The 22,439-nt window shown below is 51.7% G+C and overlaps 1 protein-coding gene across 1 annotated transcript; it reads right to left on the bottom strand.

Moving 5' to 3' along the window:
- Window positions 1-1,095: 1,095 nt before the first annotated feature.
- On the bottom strand, window positions 1,096-20,914 carry Igfbp5 (insulin like growth factor binding protein 5). Its single transcript, XM_004641348.2, has 4 exons — window positions 19,830-20,914; window positions 7,171-7,400; window positions 6,449-6,568; window positions 1,096-5,631 (listed from the first exon to the last, which is right to left on the bottom strand). The coding sequence occupies exons 1-4, from the start codon at window positions 20,161-20,163 to the stop codon at window positions 5,500-5,502; spliced, it is 816 nt and encodes a 271-aa protein (XP_004641405.1). The 5' UTR covers window positions 20,164-20,914; the 3' UTR covers window positions 1,096-5,499.
- Between the last annotated feature and the right edge of the window lie 1,525 nt (window positions 20,915-22,439).

Below are 22,439 nucleotides of genomic sequence, written 5' to 3'. Positions count from 1 at the left end.
AGTTACTCTGGACTGGAGGGAACCTGAAGAGCTTGAGTCACCCCAGAAGGATGTGTAGCTAGAGAAGGGCCAAGCCCTTGGCGGGGCAGGGGTGCCCCATGGCTTCATCTGCTGTATGACTCACAGAGTGGGACACCATGGCTCCTGGGGCGTCACTGTTGAGCCAGGCTGAGTGGAAATGCCACCATCTGTACCACCTGGCTTTGTGGATGGCCTGGGAGGCCTGTGGGTGCCAGTAGTGGGGTGCTCCCAGGGCAGTACTTCTGCTCTAGGCACTGTGAATGAAAAGAGACCACAGAGAACCCAAAAAAGCCTGGGGAAAAAAGGGCTGCGGAGGCAGGAGGGCCACAAGGAGACTGCTGCAGGAGGTAGGAGGGCATGGCTGAAGACCGGGCGTCGCCGACTTTCTCTTCATGGGGCACAAGTAGCAATGGGAGCTGGATTGGAGCTGGACGTAGGATCTAGCCAAGCTGGAGGGTCCCAGGAACGAACAGCTTCCTTGACACTGGAATAGGTGACTGGGAAACATTCTAGAAATGCCTTTCTTTTTTTCTTTTGGAGGGAACAGGAATTGAACTGAGGCCCTTGTGCTTGCCAGGGAAGCACTTATTCTACTGAGCCATCTCCCCGGCCCCTAGAAATGCCTTTCTTAACCTCCTTTCTAAGGGAGAGGGACTCATCATGTGTTGAGGGGTGAATGGAGACCACTGGTCTTAATGACAGCTGAGACAAAATGACAGTGATACTAGTAACGGCCTTTACAATGATGGAACATGTAACCCGTGTTTAAGATTCCAGGAGCTTTGCGTCCGTTCTCTCACTCGACATCCCCGAAGGCCAGGCTTTCTGGAAAGGAGGCACAGAGGGGTCAAGGTCAAGGCGGTGGCAGGTCTGAATGAACAGAGAAGTGGTGCTCTTGGCCTGGTGGGCACTCTGTGGGAAGTGGCCGCCTCCCGTTGCCTCTGGAGGGAGAGCTGCCCTGGGCTCTGACCTCACTGGGACCTGTTCCCTTTCCCCTCTCGTTGGTGATCTGAGCAGAGTCCCGGGCGCTCACCCTGCCCCTACTTGTGTCCCCGTAGGAAGCCCAACGCAGGCTGACTGATGCATAACTTTATTAAATAAATGCTTTGCCATGACAAAAGACAAAGATCAAGGAGTAACATAAATTATAAGTTGAATAAATAGTATACAGCAATCTTCACTTTTTAATAAAACGTGAGATCCTCTGGGTTGGTTTTTTTTTCCTTTTTATTTCCTTAAGTACAAAATACTAAACAGGAGCAGAGCTCTTTCGCATTCAGGTGATTTTTTTCCCGCTTTTTTTTTTTTTTTCACAAACTGCTTTGTTTGTTGGTTTATTTTTGCATTCTTTTCACCAGTAAGACGAGCATTTATTTATTTATTATTTAGTTGAAAACAAAAAAGGAAAGAGAACAGAGTTATGGTATGGCTGTATGTAACACTAATAAAGAACTACAGTAATATGTGCGGTGATTATTGCTGTCTTCAAAACAAAAACAAAAACAACAACAAAAAAACAAAACCAAAAACAACCAGTAGGCAACTCGGAATCTGAAGGAACCTTGTCTGACAACTGTACTATCCATGTGGGCTACTGTGTGACAGTGGTGGTGATGGAGGTGGGGCTGAGGCTGGTGACCAGGGACCAGAGAAGCAGGGTGAATGGGGGCAGGGTGGCCGGGGGCTTCGTCCCCTCTGTCCCACCCACCTTCCCTTTCTCTGTCTGGGAGTATTTAAGGAGAGGGGGGCAGAGTCTGTGAAATGGCTAAACTAAATACTCCATTAGAAAACCAAGAAAGTATGTTTTAAAAAAGAAACTATAACCTAAAAGAGAAAAAAAAAGTGGAGAAAGTGCAAAATAAGTCTTGCACTTTAGTGGTTTTAAAAATAAAGACAGTACAACACCCAGGTTGCTGGTTGGCGAAATCCTATTTATTTCCTGGTCTCAAAATGGCCTCCTTTCTCTTGGAAGCCAGAGGTTCCTCTCTGAGACTAAAGGGTCTCTTCCTTCTGGCCCACTCCTCTCTCAGGTCCACATGGGGAACTGGAGCCCTTTCGGGTTCTGAGTTGAAAGATGGAGAGTGGGTGTGGCCTTGTCAGGGAGCGGCACGGCAGTGGCCATGACAGCTCCTGTGTGGCTGAGGCCCTGGTGGTGAGAGGAGAGTAGCCTAGCAGGGTTACCATGGCGACAGAGGGGTGATGAGAAGAGGGACAAGGGGAGAAGTGGAGGGGCCACAGAGGGCTCCCGGCCTCCCTTCCTTGTCCATGTGGGGCTGATGTCCCCAGGCCTGTCTAGGCCTGGCTGTCAGAGAAACATTTGAATCTCTTCCTTTCCAGGTGCCCTGCTTCGCCTAGAGGTTCAGGGCAGGCTAGGGGAGGAGATCAGTCTTGGCTGGGCCTCCCACAGTTACCTGGCAGTACTGGGGGAAGACAGAGGTATCTTTTCTACTGCAGAATGAGGCATGAGTCAAGGGGGGCTGTGAGGGGAGACCTCCTGAGGGGCTGGGGGTGGGGCAGGTACAGCCATAGGTACCCCAGTCTGAGGCCTCTGGGCAGCTAAAGGTTGGCCAAGGGCCCAGCTACAGCCCACGAGCTCCCTGCTCCCAGCTTCACGTACTCACGGCACTGTGAGCTGCTTTCTCTCCCTGATGCCAGGGGATGGTGGCCTCTCTTCTTTCCAAGACTCCCCTTCTGTTGTTGTCGCCTCACCCTGATGCAGTCAGGACCTCTACCCCATCTGTCCACCAAGGTCCAGCTTTCTGCAGGAGAGGCCAGTTGCCCACAGCCCACTTCTGCAAGTGTGGAGAGACGCACAGCTTTGGGCTAGCAGCCATGAACTTGGGGATCCTGAAGAGTCTGGCGGCAGGGTAAGTCACACTGCCATCTTCCCCCTGTGGCTGACAGCAAAGGGCCCTGTGTCAGGGCCGAGGCCAGGACAAGGTCCAGCAAACAGTGGGGGAGAGAGCCCTTCTCAGGGGTCAGGTCCATGCCTGGAAGGATGGGGGTCAGCAGTTCCTGGCTCAGTCTTTTCTTAGGGGGATGGTACCCCAGTATCCTCTGGGAAGCTCCCAGTTAGGTGACTGCTTATGATGCAAAAGAAGAATGGCAGAAGGAAGGTTGAGCATACTGGCCTACGACACAGAGATGGGTAAGCTGGGGGCTTAAGGACAGTGGTGCAGAGAGCCGGAGTGCACTGGCCTGCCGGTCCAGTAAGTTCTTCCTGTTTCATCACCATCTCGCCCTTTGTCTTATGAAGATCAACCACCTCTCCCACCCCCAGTCAACTGTCCTGTCCGGGGGAGCAGGTGGCATCCCCAAGTGTCATAGCAATGTGTTTCCATTCCTTGAAGTATGCTTGCTACTTTGCTGTCCCTCTTTGTGGCCCCAAATTTGTTGTTGGGAGTTGGTCTCCACTGCATTGTGCCATCAAGAAAGAGTAGACAGAGGTGTGCTCACAGCAAAAAGGGCCTCTTTGCCCAGTGTCCATGTCCTCTTTCCCAGCAGGTTATCTTCGTTCTTAGAGGGCAGTCCCAAGGTCACCCTTAGGCTGAGGAAGTCAGCAGAGAATGGAATTCTTTTTTAGATCAGACTCCAGCCGCCAAATGACAGCACCTGTGCAGCATCTGTCCCAGGTTGTCCTGGGTCTTCCTCCCTCCTCCAGCCCAGGGCGGGGGTACGAACTGGCTAGAACAAACAAGGAACTTGAAAGACGCTTCAGCTTCTGTCCCTCGTGGCAGGCTGAGGACGAGTGCAACGTCTAGCCTTTCTGAATGCAAGACCAGTCTCCTGATCCTTCTTCTCATCCAACTTCTCAAGTATAGAGTCCACCTAAAATTATTCACCTTCACCAGCTCTGTGGCCCAGGTGGAGCCCCTGTCCATCTCACGACTATTCCCTCTTTTTCCTATCTCCTTCCTCTTGAATACCACTGGGTTTAGCAGAGGGGAGCCAAGGAGAGTTCTACTGGCTTCCCTTCTCTCTGTTGCTTTTCTGTACCTCTGGCCCTCTGTTCTGCTGCTCCACTGAGTGTTGTCCTCATTTGAAATCATTTCCCACCATCTCCCTTGTTGCCGTCTCTCACATCAGCCTCTCTCCTGCTCTGTGAGATGCAGGATGTCTAGATGAAAGCCAGCAGGCGAGGGCAGGACAGTTGGTCAAACCTGGGTCTGTGGGGCTCGAATGGGGTGGCCCCCAGCGGCACTTAACATTCTGAGGGCTTGAGGACTGGGATGGGATGACTGGGCAGGCGGTGCACACACTACCAAGTCCTGGCAGCTCCCCACCCTGGTGAACACACACAGGAAATAATTAAAAACCCATCAGGGCTGAGTTCTCAGCTCATGGGAAAGCCCAGGCTAGAGGCAGGCAAAGCTGAGTCTTGAGTTATGGTAGAGAATATGGATCTTCCCAGAATGAGGAAGCTCCTCAATGCCCCTGTAGGAACTACTTTGAAGAGTAAGAAAGCAAGCAAAAAGAAAGAAAGAAAGAAAGAAAGAAAGAAAGAAAGAAAGAAAGAAAGAAAGAAAGAAAATAGATTTATATGTCTACATAGGGAGGCTTGGAGATAGACACAAGCCCACTTTACTTTGTTTATTTTGCGTCTTTAACTTATCCTCCTCTACAATGGCTGCTGCACTAGCTGGGAGGGGAACAACATGAGGGCTAAGGTAAGGCCTCAGCAATTCTTCAGGTCACCAGAAGAACAAGCCTTCTGGTGTGGGGTGTGTTCATGGCCAAGATAGGCAAGAGGAGCGCAATACACGTACATGTTTAATCTTTATGGATCTTCTTAGGAAAACCTATCTAATTTCACTCAATTATGAATTTGGCTTATTTTCAGAGAAATGGAATGCATTTTAGTCTATAAATTTGGGGGAGAAATGACACCCCGCTGAGGTAAGAGGAGAGCAGGGGTTGGGGGGGTGAGTTGTCCCATCTTGTGGCTGGAGGAAGAGACAGACTGAGAGAGGCACTGACACATTTCACCGTTTCCTTTCTCCCCCTGACCGACACAAACTACAAAAAGTCCAGGGTGTACTCATGCCAAGTCTTGGGCCTAGACCCGAAGCCCTCCCCAGCCAAGGCCAGGGCTGACCCCAGGCCCGGCTGGCCTGTTTCTTTCTGCCCACGCTCGTCTCGTCCGTCCTGTAACCCTGTCCATCGTTCCCTCTCCCGCACACTTTCTTCCCTTCTCTCCCTCCTGCTCTTCTTTTCCCTTCTCTGTTCATTCAACTTGCCTCAAAAAGAAAACCATTTTCAAGGGGAGGAGGGGCATCTCCTCATCTGCTTGCACCTCTGTTGTTGCCATTTTCAAAGTTGAGCCCTTGCTAGAGATTCCGAGGTCCTCAGTTTCCTCAAATATATATATCATATATATTTTCCCTTAAATGAGATGAAATGAGTGGCGTCCTGGGGTGGAGGGAGGCGATGGCTGGAACTGGGGGTGGGAGGGGGGGAGTGAGGGGGAGGGGGGACGCATCACTCAACGTTGCTGCTGTCGAAGGTGTGGCACTGGAAGTCCCCGTCGACATACTCCATGCCTGGCAGCTTCATCCCGTACTTGTCCACGCACCAGCAGATGCCACGTTTGCGGCCACGGGAAGGCTTGCACTGAAGCATTGGGAGCAAGAGACAGTGAGGACGCTGCACCCGAGGCCCTGGCCCTGTCTGCCCTGCCTCTTCTGTACCCCAAGACAAACTCTCACCCCCAGGGAGTTGAGGGGGCTATGCCCAACTCCTGCAGAAGACCTGGTGTCCCCAGAGATAAATGCCACTTTAGGCAGCCTGCCCTCAGCTTCCTTTTTTTTAATGTTGCCTCTTTTGGGTCATCCCACATGGAATTTTCCAGGGATGTTCAAGGGAGGAGGCTGATTTCTTAAACGTGGTAATGGTGGTTGTCACAAAAAAAGGTGCCATGGTGGCTAATTTATCTTGTGCCAGGCACTGCTTAGCCATCCGTGCATGGCAGGAGCTGTTCTAAGGGCTCCGTGGTGGACTCTGCTACTCCTTATGCTCAAGTGCTGTGGTGACTGCTGGTGTCCCCTCTGCATGAGGAATGGAAGGTAGAGACTTTCAAACCTGAGCCCAGGGACTCAGCGAGCCCATGGCACAGCCAAGGTGAACCCCAGTGTGGCCTAGTTCTTCTCTGCTGACTTAAGTGGGGTTCCCTTTAGGGAACCTTATGTGACCTGAGGGAACATTACAAAGTTTTCTCCTTCTCTGAATTCATGTAGATAAGGTGGATTTGGGAAAAGCTGAAATTTACAACAGGAGGGACAAGGACAATCATGATTTTAGTATATGAACAGATTTTGGAGATTCAGGAAACACTGAATCATCGGTGGCAGAAATCACAGCTACGTGGGTGAGGTGGTGGTCCCCGGGAGCTGCCAGAAAACGTGTGAGGAGGCCATACAGGGGAACACACCTGCTTTCTTTTGTAGAATCCTTTGCGGTCACAGTTGGGCAGGTACACGGCACGGGGCACCATGCGTGGGCTCGCTTTGATCTCCTGCAGGGAGGCTTCCATGTGTCTGCGGCAGGGGCCCTGTGTGGACAGGAGGGATGAGAGGCACGCAGAACCCAGGGGCAGAGCACCCTGACGCACAGACGGATGGGCCAGGGGAGGGGTCCGAAGTCACCATCCTTAGCTCTGATCAGCTGCTTTCAAAGCCCCTTCCTCCTGTCCAGTCCCTGGCGCGTATTAGTAGGCTACATTTGGCCAGGCAGATGCTTCCTGTCCCTTTTGTCTTATAGGCCCCCCTCCTGCAGCTTTTCAATCCGGCTGAGCAATTCTACTCAGAGGCTGCTGTCTCTGGATGCACTAGGAGAATGTTCAGCCTCCACCTAGGGCAGGACACAGCGCCTAGGGTCGCATACCTGGTAGAGTCACCGTGCTGGCAGGCACCTTCCCTGAGTGACCCCTGCCTCTACTCTCACTCACCAGGACAAGCTCTCAGACCTGATACAAGCAAGCTCCAGAAATTATTCTCCCGAATCCTAAACTGAGGTACCTCAGTAAACCATCAGTCCTTGTCAGGTCAGGGCATTGTGTCTCCTACTGCCGCAGGTGCCCACAGGCGCAGATGCAGGGGAGGTCAAGCGGTAGCACGGAGGCAGAGGGAGAGGCAGACAAGCCCTGAGACGCACCTGCTCAGACTCCTGCCTCATCTCAGATGCAGAAGTGACCCGAGGGTGGGCGGTGTTCTCAGCTCCCCCCACAAACTTGGACTGGGTCAGCTTCTTCCTGCGGTCCTTCTTCACAGCCTCGGCCTTCATCTCAGAGATGCGGGTGTGCTTGGGTCGGAAGATCTTGGGCGAGTAGGTCTCTTCAGTCACCTCGGAGGTGGTCGGCTCCTCATGCTCACTAGAGTCTCTCTCTGCAGGGAGAAGGCATCAGGGGTCAGCTTCAGAGGTCTAGAGTGAGGGAGCGAGAAAGACTGAGGCGGATGGGGTCTCTGCCTTCCTGGAGCTCAGCAGACTGGGGGTTCTGGGAGAGAAGAGGCAATGCTCATTTAAATGCCTAAGACTACTGGTGAGACTCATCTAGAAGACTTGGTGGAGAAGGGGCATCTTGGCAAAGTCTCGCTGATGCAGGCCGTGCACATGGGGCTGTACTGGGAGAGGATCTGGAGATCCAGGCAGACGGAGGAAAATGAGACAGCCTAGGCGGGAGCAAGAATGACCAATTCTGTCCCCTTGGTGAGACATTTATGCTTTTAGAACTCCAGGGCACTGAGAGGCAGCAGGTAGCATCCTTAGGAGAGGGAGATGGGGGCCTTGGGGCAAGCTGAGCCTGGAGTGTGGGGCCTGGAGGGCAGTGGTGTGGAGCCAGATGGCATCCAGAGGCCTTGCTCTCTACTCTAGCTCGGAGCTGGCTTCATGCTCTGGGCCCGGGGAGGATGGGACATCACTCAGCTCCTGCCTGAGAGAGGCCGACAGCTGGCTGCAGTGGCAGCAGTTATATATAGGAGACACTTGGTGACAGTCTATACTTAGCTGACTTACGACCTTTAGAGAAGTGGGACTTTGTTCATGTATTTGTTGGCGTGTTAATTCCACCTGCCTGGCTGTTCTCAGTGTACAGATTTTCAGTAAATTCTCTTCTCACAGGTTTTTTCTTCTCAGCTCCCTGACCCCGAGCTTCAGTGGTAGACCCAGGGTGGGAGACCTTCCATTGTTGTTCCAGAGTGGGCAGGATGTCCCAGGAAGCCCAGGCCTGGTGTGGGTGGGAGACCCTGACATCACTGTCCTCTTTTCAGATATTCAGAAAAGGAGACAAGTTGGAGTGAGCCCAAATAACTAAAATGGAGTGAAGCAAAAAAAAAAAAAAATCTCATTTCATTATCCCTGGGATACTCAGGAATGCTTGCAGCTAGGTACCTGGGATGGGAAATTGAAGACCAGAGATGAATTCAAAGAAGTTGGGAAGAGAAGATTTTGCAAATAAAGAGGAGCCTTTGGCGGGAATAGACAGTTAGCTGTATGCTGCCTGGGTAGGCAGAGTTGAACTCCTAAGCTCTCCAACCAGAGAAAGTGCAGGCAGAACTCAGGGGAGGCATTTGGAGAATGGGCTTAATCCGGTCGGGGTGGCAGGTGGCAGGAAGCTGCCGAGCACCTGTTCCTCTCTCCACTGTCAAATTTAATGAACTATGTATTGGTTTTTAGTACAGCACTGCCAGAGACAACCCACCTTGAGGAGACTTCCATGGGTCTGAGGTGACCCTGCTGGTCAGTTGATCTGAGTATTTATTCAAAGGAGAGGAAGGGAATTACTGGCGAGGAAGAAAATGGGGAGAAAGCATATGGCAATGCTATGGACAGGCTCTCTAGAACTGAGCTCGGCACCGGGGCCTGCGCCCCCATTTGGGCTTTGCAAACCTCTTCTCCCAGCTCCCCAACTCCATGATGTCACAACCCACTGTGATGACCAGTCCCCTGGCTAATGTCTGGAGGTAGAATATAGGTTCTATGAATTAAGAGTTGTGGCTTGCAGTAAACCACAAGTTCTTGCTTATAGGGCAGGTTAGATGGGGGAGGGGTGCAGGGAGGAGCACAGCTGGTTCAGGCCCTCTTCGGGAAGGGAAGAGCTAGGGCTCGGTCATGTTCAGGAGTAGGCCGCACCTTGGCTGTGGTTCTGGAGTGAGAACGGAGGGAGCGCTAAACAGGACAGAGGAAAGCGGCTGAGCCATCTTGCTGAGCGATGGAGCACTGTGCTCAGACTCTGGGTGCCAGCAGGCATCCCAGCCCTCGGAATGTAGTGGAGAACTGCAGGATAGGAAGGTAGGAGACAGCTGCCACTGGGAGCCTGAGGGCATCCTGGGGGTGCGTGGCCGAGTCTCTTCCCCCATGAAGACCACAAGTGGATAAAGCAGATGTGTGGGCAGTGGCGGGCTGGCTGCTCACCAGTATGTGAGCCCTGGAGCGCTGCCTTAAACCACCTTGGAAGGCCAGCGCATGGTCTTGGGAGCCACATCCAGCTGGGCTCCAGGGATTCTTCTCTTTAAGGAAAGAGCACAGGAAGGCCGATCCCTCCCACAGAGGATGGAACCTGCTCCTGCAAGTCTTTTGAGGGCCCCTTAGTTCATCTGCCACATCCAAACAGAAGCAAGCCCACCACCTTTCTCAACGGTGTGCTCTTGGGCTCTTAAAGATGAGGGTGCCGTCCTATCCTGTCTACTTCTGTGGGAAGAACTCTGCCCCTTTGGTTAGAGGGTGTCCCTTTCCAGCTTGATTTTCTGTCTTTGTCATTGGTGGATGTGGATGCGTGGTGTGCACAGCCCTCTCTAAGTCATGAATGCCTTCTTTGGACTTAAGGCATCCTGGGCCATCCTTAACCTTAATCACCTTCCTGGGAGTAGTTATTTGGAACTTTTTTTAGAGTTTTCCTTGGAACTGTTCAAACTTTGTCCTGGGCCTAAGCAATGATGATACCAGAAAGCGAAATGTAGGAATTTAAGACACTTTTACCAATCTGTGGCTGCACCCAGGAGGGGGATCCTGAGGGCCCATATCCCCCGACTCCCAGAGATGCAGACTCTTTGGGCCATCCTGAAGGGCAGGCTGGAAGTTTTGATGTACCCCTCAGTTTTTGGTTCTACTGTACCCCATGGGACCTATTACTTAGGTAGTGGGAGAGACAAGTATCAAAGATACTAATCAGGGTCTCACAGTCAGCTGTAGGCTCCAAAGAGACAGTAGAAACCAGGAGGGGCCCTGCAGAACCATGAAGATGAAAGGACCGGAAAGAGAGCCAGCTACCCTTCCTTAGCTGCTTTTATTTTATTTGTTTATTTTTAAAATTTATATATTTGGTACCGGGTCTCACTATACAGCTGGGATTCCTAGTGATCTTCCCGACTCAGCCTCCCCAGCACAGGGATTATAGGCATGTGCTACCATATCCAATCTCGGTGGCTGGCTCAGCATGCCTGGGGCAGGGCTGGCACAGCATATAGCGCCAGGGATCAAACCCAGATCCTTGTGTTTGCCAGGCAGGTGCTTAGACTGCTGAGCTATCTCCCCCGCCCAAGGCTTTCAATTTTAGGATTTAAATTGTAGGTAAAATAAAAGGGCACAGATAGGCTAACTACTCCTGAGCTGTCTCACCAAGAGAAAATGAACTGAGGTTTGGAAAAGGAGTTAGGTGGGCAACAAAGAGAACTTCTTGGTGGGGCTGGCTCAGCCCCTCAACAGCAGCAAAGCAAGGTGACTGAGAGCCTTGAACCTATTTCATTAGCAGGTCAATACCCCAGGCATCCAGTAGATGGCAAGAGAGACTGACGCCCGCACAGCAGGGCATTCCTAGGGACTGCCAGCAAGTTTAAAATCTGGAATTGAGTGTTTCCTTCTTTACTCCTCGGATAATCTACTTCTTCCTCTTAGTTTGTGTGTCTCCAGCATACATCTAAAGTGTAAGGAAGATGGACAAAGGATTGTGTGGGGAGAGTGGAGAAGGTGGATGAGTGAGAAAGGGAGGTCAAAGCTCATTTGCATATAACTGGAAAGTGATATAGGAAGACAAACACCTTCTAGATAGCTGACTCCCGATGAAAGGGTACCACAGAAGATGCGAAATGTGGATTGGTCAGGGTTTTCTCCTCCTACAGTTGTGAAGGTTCCCTTCGAGCCCCTGAACCTACCCCATGACTGCGGAAGGGAAGCAGCCATTATGTTACCCGGGTATTATAAATCAATGGGCTCTGAGTCTACCCTGGCTTTTGCTCATAGTCCTTCTAACCAGCCATTCAGTGCTCCTGCCCCTGACACAGTAGGGTCCCCTCGTGTGGTGGGGCAGCAGCACTCACAGAGGCACACATGGGTACACCGTCCTCTCCCTAGGACAGCACGAGCCCCTGAGGACTGTCTCCCTTTCCATGTTCCAGTGAATTCAAGGCACAGGTGCAGTTGCTGTGGACCCAGAGGGTCCCAGGGTGGGCGCAGGGCATGCGCCCCAACCCAGCTTGCCCACCTGCCTGTTGCTGCCTCTGTTGCTGGTGGGGTCAGACACGTTACCAGCAGATGCAAGCATTCCAACCTATCTCGCTTCTGTTCCCACAGACTAGATGGGCCCCGGTGGGGACCACCTGCTGCATGAGATCTGACCTCCTACTCCAGGGCTCTTGGTCCTGCCCCAGCTTCTCTAAAAACCTGGTTGTTGGCTGGTGTTTATTTCGCACTCTACCTTGACCTCATAATCAAACATAAGAGAAAACCAGGTGGCCCAGATCTTGTGACTTGATTTATGGTGGCTGAAGGAACTGAGGCTTACTTAGAATCTGCAGCCTGGGCAGAGTGCAGGGCTCTGCTGGGCTACTTCCATGGAGAGGTTCTCCACTGACTTTTTCTAGCCGCAGGACAGGATGGGGTTTTCAGAGTCTCCCTATGAAGGATGAAAAGAGGAGCTGGGTTTCTTCTGGCTCTTATTTGGTTGTTACAGGGTCTCACTATACAACTCAGACTCATAGTGATCCTTCTGTTTTCAGCCTTCCAAGTGCTGGGATTACAGGTGTGTGTCACTATGCCCAGGCCAGCTCAGCCCAGCCTGGGGGCGGGGCTGTGACATGTGGTGCTGGGGATGGAACTGTGGTCCGTGCGCTTGCCTAAGCAGGTGCTTTAGTCTGCTGAGCTATCTCGCAGGCCCCCACATTCTTAAACACAGAGTTTTGGCATTTATCTTTGTCTCCCTGGTGGATGTATTTAATTAAGAACCTTTAAATGCATGAGTGAATCTGACCGTGATTCATGGGCAGAGGTGTGACTCTGCCCAGCAGCAAGGAGAAATGGGTCCAGAGGCATTTCTGGAATACAGTGTATGTCAGGGCAAAGTAGAGCTCCGGGAGCACCTGGGGAGGTCAGCTCATTCATGCCCTTGCCTTGAAGCACGATTACTCTGCTGCAGAAAGGCAGAGGGAGGCAGGGAGATGAGAAGCATGAGAGTGGGAAGGAGGCAGATACTCCGGGTCTATGGGGCTTTGCTTCTGTCTTTAGCCTGCGGTTCAGTGCCGCAGCCACTGAGCTGATGGAGCTCGTTAAGTTCATGGGTATCAAACACAGTGCAAAACTCAGTTGGTCTTGCCACACTTCGAGTGCTCCATCACCACAAGCAGATGGTGGCTACCTTGTGAGACAGTGCAGATATAGAACACTTTCATCATTGCAGAAAGTTCTACTGGACAGCGCTGGCTGAGGGCACCCATCCACACCCGGGTACAGACGAAAATAGTAAGGTCAGGCTAGAGGCTCCTCGGGTCCCCTCCTTGCCTTGCTGTGTCTCCTAGCCAACATGCAGCCTCCTGCTCTTTGCAACAACACGAGGCTGGGGGAGAATGAGGGATTGGCTGCTCACTGTTTAAAAAAATGCAAGCCATGTCTCAGTCTCCTGAAGTCTGTTTCCCAGCTGTAGATGCTAATTAACTCAATTGCACTGTGTGTGCCTGACTTTGCATAGAGAGAAAGGACAGCAGGGCTGTGGAACTGCGGGGGGGGGGGTCCCCCTCCTACCCCTCCCAGCCTCGACCAGCATCTGCCTGGCCCAGTCTTCCCCTAAAGATATTGGTTTTTTTTTCCCCCCCTTCACTCTGTGGTCATATAGCAGATGTGAGAGTTCTGGGCTCCTTTTATCCAGAAGTATGAGCTGATAAAGTAATGAACACTGACCTTCCAAGAGGAAAACAAAGCTAGAGAACTGTCCTTCTGAAGAATACTGGCCAGAAATAAGGGGGGCCAGGATGACCACGCTTCGGGGAGCTGAGAAGCCTCCGAAGGTCATACGGACTGCTTGGTGGGGGCTGCAGGCTTACCTTGCGGTGCTGCTCACGGCCCCCCTCACACTCACATTAGCAGAATGACGGGGGCAGTCAGGTCTCTTAAATCAACAGCAAGGTTGGCTGAGGTAGGGATGCAACTCCTTCATCCCCATCATGGAACTACAGTGCCACACAGTGTGATGGGCAAGCGTTTGGGATCAGGAGCTGGGCTACCCACCTTGCCACTGACTAGGCCATCAAGCAGCTCAGCCACCCCTCTGAAAAGAATATGAATGAGGATGTTAGATTCAGTGCACCCTGGTGCAGATGACCCTGAGCCTGGATGTCTTCTCTTCTTCCTCTCTGTTTTGGTTTTCTCATCAGAGTGATGGGGAGGATGATAATAGCCCCTTCTCCCCAGGGTTATTATGAGGATTAAATGAGCCGATACCTGCTAATTAACTCTTAGCCACAGGTCTCTGCCTCTGTAGGCTTCCAGTGTCTCTCACCTCCCTGGTTCCAATCAACTAAAATTTGGGTCTTGTGGCACCTGGTTGATAGATATCTATTTGGAGACCACAAGATCTAAGGCTCCCTGGACTGCACAAAATGCTACCCAACAGGAGAGGCTCTCCCCTTGTCCCCAGGGATTCTGCTTGTCAATTCAAAGTGAGAGCAACTTTGCATGGTGTCCCAGGAAGCAGTCTCTATTTACAGAACTCACCTGGGGTTCTTTGTAATCCCACTCCATCAAGCTGCATTTCTCCTAAAGGTGGAGTAAGGAAAGCTGACTCCACACACCCTTCCCCCAGTGTATTTGTGGCAGATGTCAAGGTGGGGTTGTCTCTGAGAGTAGAAGGCTGAGGTCCCACTGACAAGCCCTACTTTCCAGTAACTAGAGGTTTAAAAAAAATTCCTTTTTATTGAAGCCAAACTAGGACTCAGGACCATGCCTTTGGTAAGGGTTTGCTGGTCCCTCAGAGGCAGTTTGGGATAAATACGCACAGGAAAGACGTACATATGGACGGCTCCCGAGATGAGCATTCCAGCCACGCTTCTCCGGGTGTTGAGGAGGAGAAACACGCTCAGTAGAAATGTCCATGTCTGGTCCCTAGAAACACTTCAACCACTTCTGGCTGGTCTACATTCAGAACGTTACGAAAGTCTTGGATGACCAGAAGGGGGCAGCAGAGAGCACATGGTGCTTACTCTTCAATCCAGCAAGAGCAGCTAGCTTTGCTGCTTAGCGTTAACACAAGGGAGGCTTGCCGGCAGAAGACAGTGGAAATTCATCTTTACTAATTTAGGGGCCAGTGGTAGGAATAGGGACAGAGATTCCCAGCTCTGAGGGCGGGGGTTGCTGGTGTCATCCCTACTAGGTGGCCACTAGGTACCTGTGACTATTGGACGTTTCAACTATACTAAGTTCCACTGAAAACTGAATTTTGAAAATATACCTGAATTGGTTATCGGACAACTTTTAAACATGTTTTGAACAACTGATGTACAGGAATCTATCTTTTTCACTGCAAATTTTATGAAACCTAGATACACATCAGTTATTTCCAATGGAACTTCAGTATCCAAATTGAGATGTGGCATAAGAGTGAAACACACACTGGATTCCAAGGACTTCATAGGAAGCAAAGAATGCAAAGTGTCTCATTATAACTGTTGCAGTACATGTTAAAAGATAATATTTTAGAATTAATTTTACCTTTTTTTCTTATCTTTTTAAAAAAAGTGAGTTGCCCACTTAGAAATTACCCAGGTAACCTGTGTTATGTTTCAGCTGCACACACAATTCTAAAGAGCCGACAAGGAGACTCATCTTTCCTTGGCTGACCTCAGCTTCTCGCTCACTCTGTGCCTCATTTGTCTCAGTGAACTGCTGGCCCAAGCCAGCTCTGCCTGGGAGACCACACAGAAGGACAGAAGTAAGTGTGACGCTACAATGGCGCTGCATGTCCAGGTTGGGGTTGCCTCACTCCTTCTCCTGCCTCTGAAATAGAGAACCCCCAAGTGGGGGCCCCTTATTTTGACTTCACAAGTCTCACCAAGGGTAGGTAGCATTTGGCCACGTTGGCCAAAGTCCTCCCTGCTGATTAGATCAGGCCAAGAAAGGGTCCTAGAGACTGGTGACAGTGAAGTAGCCAGGAATAGTGGGAGGAGCCCTAGGACTCCTTGTCTCTGCCACTGACCCTGCCCATTGTTTTAGGCAAGGGACTTTCTACCCTGGACTTCAGTGTCCTCATCCATTCTTTCCAGCTGTAACATTCTTTGGCCAATATCCAGATGATTTCTGGAGACATGTTAGGACGGTGCTAAGCTGATTGGCCAATCAGGAAAGGCCACTCTCATGATTTCTAGTCACTTCCCTGGATTTATATTTTAAAAAGTGAAGAGAGAAATAATATTAAACAGAAATCATGGAAGGAATGGAACCAGAAACAAAACAGGTATTCTCTGGATGTTGCGGGGACAAAAAGCCTACATTGATTTTCTTGCTTATTTGTCTATTTATTTCTGCATATACATAATCTTATTGCTTTGAATAAGCAGTACCCCAGGTTAGAATTTAAGGATGGCCTCTGAGAGCGGCCCTTTTGGACCAACTGTGGTAAAAATGCAAAGCTAAAACTAAAAGAGCCCCTCCCACTTGCCCATTTATCGCTGGCGGCAACCTTCTCTGGTCTCATCTTTCTGTTTGGCTCCTTGTGAGTACAATCTTTTTGATGGCGTTCTTGTCTGTGGATTCAGTGGCTCTGGAGGAAGGGATTCCTTCTCCAAAATTGCATCTTACATACCTTAAATATCTCAAAGTTTCGTACATGTGATTCAGGTACTAAGTAAAAACTTCTGATGAGCTTTCCCTCCCCTTCCTACCCTCTTCCTCCTCACTGCAAAAGGGGAGCAGTTTCTGCAGGGAGGAACTCCTGCTCCCATGCCCTTTGCTCTAACCCTCTCCGTGACCTCTGGCTCCAGGGTCAGCCCGGCCCTCCCTCTGCAGCTGCAGGCCCACCTGCCTGCTCAAAGCCAGCTCAGGCCCCAGGACTAACTCACAGCTGCTCAGATTTAAAACTCAAGCCCTCAGGGGATGCCTCAGAGTAGGGCAGGGAGAGGGGGGAGGGCGAGGGGTGTGAGAGACAGAAGGGAAAAAAGAGAAATGGAAAGAACATGAGCTCTCACTGGGCCAGCTGTGCTTGCTCTTCCAGTCTGAGCTGACACAGCAGAAAGAGGGGGAAGATGGGGGAAAAGGCCAGAGAAGCCAAAGTGCCATCCCTGGTCTTCCCAACTGCCGTTTTGGTTGGCCTGGGCACAGCCAGCCTCTCAAAGACTTGTTTCAAAGAAGGGAGTGCGGGTGGGGAAGGAATCTGGCTCCTTCAGTTTTCCATGATCTCGTTCAACCCAGACATAAATATGGCCAATAAACCTAACTCTGGAACTTGACTTCAACATGGCATTTGGACCGGGCTTGGAGCTGAAGCCAACGTGATGGGGGCCAAGCCCTCCAAGCAGCAAAGGCCGAATTCATTTTCATCTAGGTAATGTGTTTTTTCTCCTTTCTTTCCCAGAAGACTATTTCCTGACCCGTTTTGCCTCTTATTTCTCAGAGACAGAGTGCTCCTTGCTCTCAGACTTCTCAAGACCCCCAAGGAGCCCCCAGCCCCTAAAGCCACCACAGGGCTCCTGCCCAGCAGTGCCCCCAGCAAAATATGGACCTTCCTGGACTTGCAGTGGCTCAGCAGTCAGCCCCGTGTTACTGAACCTGACTCAAAGAACTTTTTCTGTCCCGTGCCTCCCCCGCACACGGAGCACCTCCTGTTTCTAGATCTATCTCTGCCCCTGAACTGGGCAGAATAAAATGTAGGGCCACTCGCGCTCCTAGCACGGGCTTTCTCTTGGACTGGCTCTCCAGTTGCTCAGCAACGCCAGCACAACAGCAGTCTCTGCCTCCTCCCTCCTCTCTTTTCCCTCCTGGAAGCTCTGGCTGCCTGGCCACCTCGCTCCTGCATTCCTTACCAATGCTTCCCAAAATGAATTTTTTTTTTGGGGGGGACAGTGTTATGAAAGATACATAGTATATAATATACACTTTTGGTTGTATATTATATGTAAGCAGGTGGATACATCAATATACATATAATATGGTATAAAAGTGTCCTATATTAATATATAATATGTTATACTCACATACACAAATATCTCTCTTGCAACCGCTAGAGAGAGCTGTCAATCCATGGACTGCTCAGATTTGGGTGGTGGGAGAGGTGGGTTACGGCACAGGAATTTGTTCTAAAGGGCCAGAAAAGGCCTCTCTGGTGTTTCTTGCTGTCCATTTTTTTCTTAAAAACTTTCTGTCTGGCCAGCAGGAAGGCGTCAGCTTGGGCCGCAATGGAGCACAGCCAACCCGCAACTGTAGCCCGCCAGGCACCTGCCTTAGGCGGAGAGGGGTTGGCAAGCAGGGTAGGGCTGGGGCGGGGCCAGAGGGGAGGCTGCTTCCGGTTGGCCCAAAGGCACCTAGCAGGCTGGGGTCGGGAAGGGACTGGTGTTAATTCTAAAGGGACAAATGTGTGTGTGTGTGTGTGTGTTTCCAGATGTGCACAGGTGGAGAGGTTGGGTAGGGAAGTTGCACGCGTCCGTTTTGTGGTCGCAACGTTTGTGCGCGCACGCGCGCTGCGCGCACGCTGACCTTAGCGACTGCTATTGCACACCCTCGTGAACATAAAGGTGGGCAGAGACTGCTGCTCAATAACGTGCACATTTTTTATATGAATGGATTGCTACCCGAGCTCTAGGTTCCAGGCCAGGTAATAAACCCATACCTTTCCACAAGCAAGATCTTAAAAAATAACCCTGCCAGCCGGTCGCGGCGGCTTCAGAAGCTTGCCAAGTTCTCCCCTCCTCCCTCTTGTCAGGCTGCAACCCGCTGAACCACCTCGGGCAAGGCCAAGGGGCTGGCGCCTGCCACGGTCAAATCCTGCTGTTCGCGGGGCAGAGGCTGCACCCTGGAAAGCTCTTCCCTAATCGGCAAGCGAGCAAACTCTTCTCTTAAGCAACAATGTTTGCGGTTTGCACTTAAGAAAACTCAAATTGGGGTGCTTGTGAACAGTTGAGGGTGTTAGCTGGAGAAGGGCCTTATTGCAGTAAGTGGCTACACAAAATAAACATTATTTAGCTAAGTTTTAACACCTTTAGGAGAGAAGCAGTAACCCAGACTTTTGTGTATCGCTTGTAAAGTTAAAAAAATTCTACACACACACACACACACACACACACACACACACACACACACACTTTTTTTTCTCTTCAGGGAACTCCCAAAAGAAAACTAGTGTAAGGAGGCAGAACTGTTCTGATTGAACAAGGAGTTCTGTCAATCATTTAAACCCTAGACTCCTGGAGCCCAGAGCTTGAGGGCAGGGCAGCTGGGGGTGGGGCAAGTGGGCGGAGGCTCTGGGGGCGGGGCTGTTCTGTCTCCGCCCTAAAATTTCGCACTCTGCGTCTCCAGGGCCCCTCTTGCATTTGAGCCACACCCACTCATGATCTGGTTTGAGAGATGGGGCGTGGGAGCATTGGGGGGCCAAGGTGGGGTGGATGGATGGGGGACGATCGGTGCCAGCCGGGAAGTTGCAGATGTCTGCAGCTCACCTAGGTTGCCTTCCAGCCTTAAGTCTACCCTTCATCCTAGGTAAAATTTGGATCAGGAAAAAGCATTAGATTCAGGGAGGAGCCATCCGGCACACAACACCGAAACCTTCCTTCCTATTCACCCTGCTCCCCCAGCGATCCTTAAATACTGTATTCTTTTCCTTCCTGAGGAGGGGAAATGGCATTTTGCAGTTCAAAACGCTTTATGATCTACCACAATCAATCATATACAGTCAAAAGCAACGAGTGTGCACGTGAGGGGCCTCAAGGCCCCCACCCAAAAGGCCCTAGCTACCAAAGATGAGTGTGTGCTCGAAAGTGTGCACGCGAATGTGTGTGTGTGTGCGTGTGTGTGTGCACGCGCACACAAGGGGTAGCGAGGTGGACAGGTCCCAGGGCTGGGGCTTGGGGTGGGGCGGCTGGGAGACTGGGAGGGACAAAGATGGAATTAACCCAGAAGATGGGTAACGCCTCTCTTCAGGCCTTAATTAAAGCAATATTTTAACAAAAGAGACATTTTTCAAGTTCAGAAATAAAGAAAGCACAGAAGGGAGGGTTGGAGAGGAGGGAGTTGATAATGCAGCAGCATACACTCCTTCAGCGTGGACACTGGGTACCAGGGCATTTGGACCTTGACACCAGAAGGAGCTCCAAGCCCGCGTCCCGGTGGGGGAGGGTCTGGTGGAGGCAGGGTAAGGCGAAGGAACGAAAACTAGGGTAGTCTAGGTTAGACAGCAGCTCAGGTTAGCAGGATCCGCCGGGGCTCCAGGTCCGAGGTGCAAGGACCCATCCCGACTACTCCCAGGATACACCAGGCTCCCAGCCACTTGCTGCGCACAGCGCGCGGGCTCAACCCGTCCCGAGTCCCCCGCCCGTGCGCCGTGTCGCTGGCACACTGAGCGCGCTCACCGATCTTGGCTTGCTCGCGGTAGTTCTTTTCGTTGAGGCAAACCCCGCGGCCGTGCAGCAGGGCGTGCAGGGGCTTCTCCTCGCCCTGCCGTGGGAGGCAGCGCAACCCCAGGGCGCAGCGCTCAGTGTAGACGCCGCACGTCTGCCCCTCGGCCAGAGCGCAAGTCATGCAGCAGCCGCAGCCGGGCTCCTTGACCAGCTCGCAGCCCAGAGGGCTGGGGGGACACATGGAGAGAGCTTTCTCGTCGCAGGGCTCGCAGTGCACTAAGGAGCCCAAGCCCTGGGCCGGCCCCGCACAGGCGGCCAGCAGCAGGAGGACCGTGGTGAGCACCATCTTCTCCGAGTCTCCTTTTACCTCTGGGCGGGGCAGGAGAGCGAGGGTGCGGGAAGAAATGAGCCGAGAGGGCGCCTGGAGATTTTCCTTTTAGATCTCCGGCAGGTAGAGCAGGTGCCCTCCTCCAGAGACTTGCAAAATGAAGGGAGAGGAGGATTCAAGCGCCGGCAAGCAAGCCCCTATTGCAAGGATTAAAGACTTGCAACAGGTTGGGGGAAAAAAGAGGCGCGCCAGGTGCACGCGGAGTGAGCTGAGGCCGCAGAACCCCTCAAAGGGATCCGGTCAGAACTGGAAGAGGAAGAAGCCACAAAATTATTCACCCCAAAGCAACCACCGAAATAATGCGCTCGGAGGCTGTGGAGAACGGGCTGGCGGGGGTGGGGTGGGTAAAAATGGGTTTGTCTTTAAAAATTTTGCTTAAAATCTAAGACACCCGGCTTCTTTCTAATCCTCAGCTGCTAGCGGCGCGCGGCTGCCGCGGACCAGGTAAGAGGAGTTGACTACAGCGGAGAGGGTGGGAGAAAATGTTGAAATCGAGAGGGGGAAAAAAAGCCCCCCACACCCCAAACCCTAACACCTCTTCTCCCACTCTGCCACCGCCTCTTCGAAATTCGGGTGAAGTCCGGAGAAGGGTGCAACGGAGGAGGGAGCAATCAGAAGGAGCAAAAGAAGGAAAAAGCCCACAGGGCTTTGCGGCTCTTTCCTAGCTCTTTCCCCTCGGCAGAAGTTTCCAAAGAGACTGCGGGCTCCGGGCGAGCAGGCGCTTTTAAATAGACGGCCCCTGGCCGCGGGCCAGTTTGTAGCTGCAATTTGAGCTCTCAACACCCAACCCAGGCAAGGATGCCAAGGAGCCTTGCAGCCGACTCACACGGGGTGGGGGCGGGGAAAGGCCTTCCAGACACACGGGGGCTCCCCAGCGTTCTCAGAACTGCACCCTCCTCCTTCTGGAATGTAAAAAAGGGGGTTGGGGGACAGGCTGGGACTGCTGCTGGCGGGCAGGAGGTGGAGGGGCAAGTAGAGGAGAATTCCTCCTAGCTGGGTGAACACAACTGCCTGGGCCTCCCCCTCCCTCTAGCCCCGAACTAGCTGAGACACTGGCTGGGGGGTGAGGGGGCACTTTCTTATTAGCCAACAGGATATATGCTGTGCCCGAAAGACTCTCTCCAAGCTTTGAAAAGGACAGTCTGCTAATACCTGTTACCATGTAAAGTGTGTGTGTGTGTGTGTGTGTGTGTGAGAGAGAGAGAGAGAGAGAGAGAGAGAGAGAGAGAGAGACTGGCAGTATACCACAGCCAATGAGGGGTAGTGAATTAAAAAGAAAGGAAAAAGAGAAGAAAAGCTGCCCTGCCCCAAAAAAGTCTCAGAAAGGGAATTCAATTAAAAGCATTCTGTTACTGGTGGGTGACTCTCTTTGGTCATGTGGTCAAGAAGTGGCTACAGTGTTGCTCTAGGAAGCACCCCCTTCTCTCTTTCGTGTGTGTGGTGTTGTGTGTACTTGCAGGAAGGGACTTCATCCATCAGCACTGGTGGGAACAGTTGAGACCCAACTTTAGAGGAAATGCTGAGTCCGGAGACTACCCGGTGCCCTCAGGTGTCCTTGTCTTCAATTGTTGGATGCAAGAGCATCTTGGAGTGCCACTCTTGCTGTCGGGCAGAGCTGCTCTTGGGGGAATGGGTGATAGAGCGGGGGAGACCTTGTCCTGAGGCTTATACGTGCAAACAAGCGCATCTCAGGGATGTGATGTGACAGGCCCACAAGACCTGCTCTGAACAGATTCTCAGCAGGCCACAGACGCCTCAGACAGGCTGTTGGGGCACTATGGCCCCTTCTTTCTTTAGTCAAATGAAAGAAAACTAAAGTTTTAAGAGAAAAGAGTGGCACTTTTCTATTTCCTTCTGAAATTGACGCGGCAGGTGAGTTCCCAATGCTTCAGCCACTCAGAAGGATTCGGCCGACTGGCCCTGCCCTTGTGGGAGCCCTTGCGCAGGGCTGTGCCTCCCTCACATTTCCCTTCCTCCTCTGAAGAGCTGTAGTTTTCTTTTGGAGAAGGGGCTGCATTTCACAAAGTTTGCCACTAGACTGCACCCTTATCTATGATAAGAATTCTTTCTGTAGGACTGCTTTCAAAAAAGTGTTTCTCTAGCTGGTTCGATTTGGAAGCTTTTCATTCGATGCTATTCACACCCCCAGATCCTGATCTCTTTTCTCACTTATCTGTTCACCCGAAAGGCACATTTAAAAATAAGCCCAAAGTTTAAAGTTGTGCTTTTGTTCC

This window comes from Octodon degus, unplaced genomic scaffold (assembly GCF_000260255.1).
Source record: "Octodon degus isolate 3935 unplaced genomic scaffold, OctDeg1.0 scaffold00135, whole genome shotgun sequence".
NCBI lineage: Eukaryota > Metazoa > Chordata > Mammalia > Rodentia > Octodontidae > Octodon > Octodon degus.
Note: the sequence above shows the minus strand (reverse complement) of the source record. Positions and strands in the feature narration are given on the sequence as shown.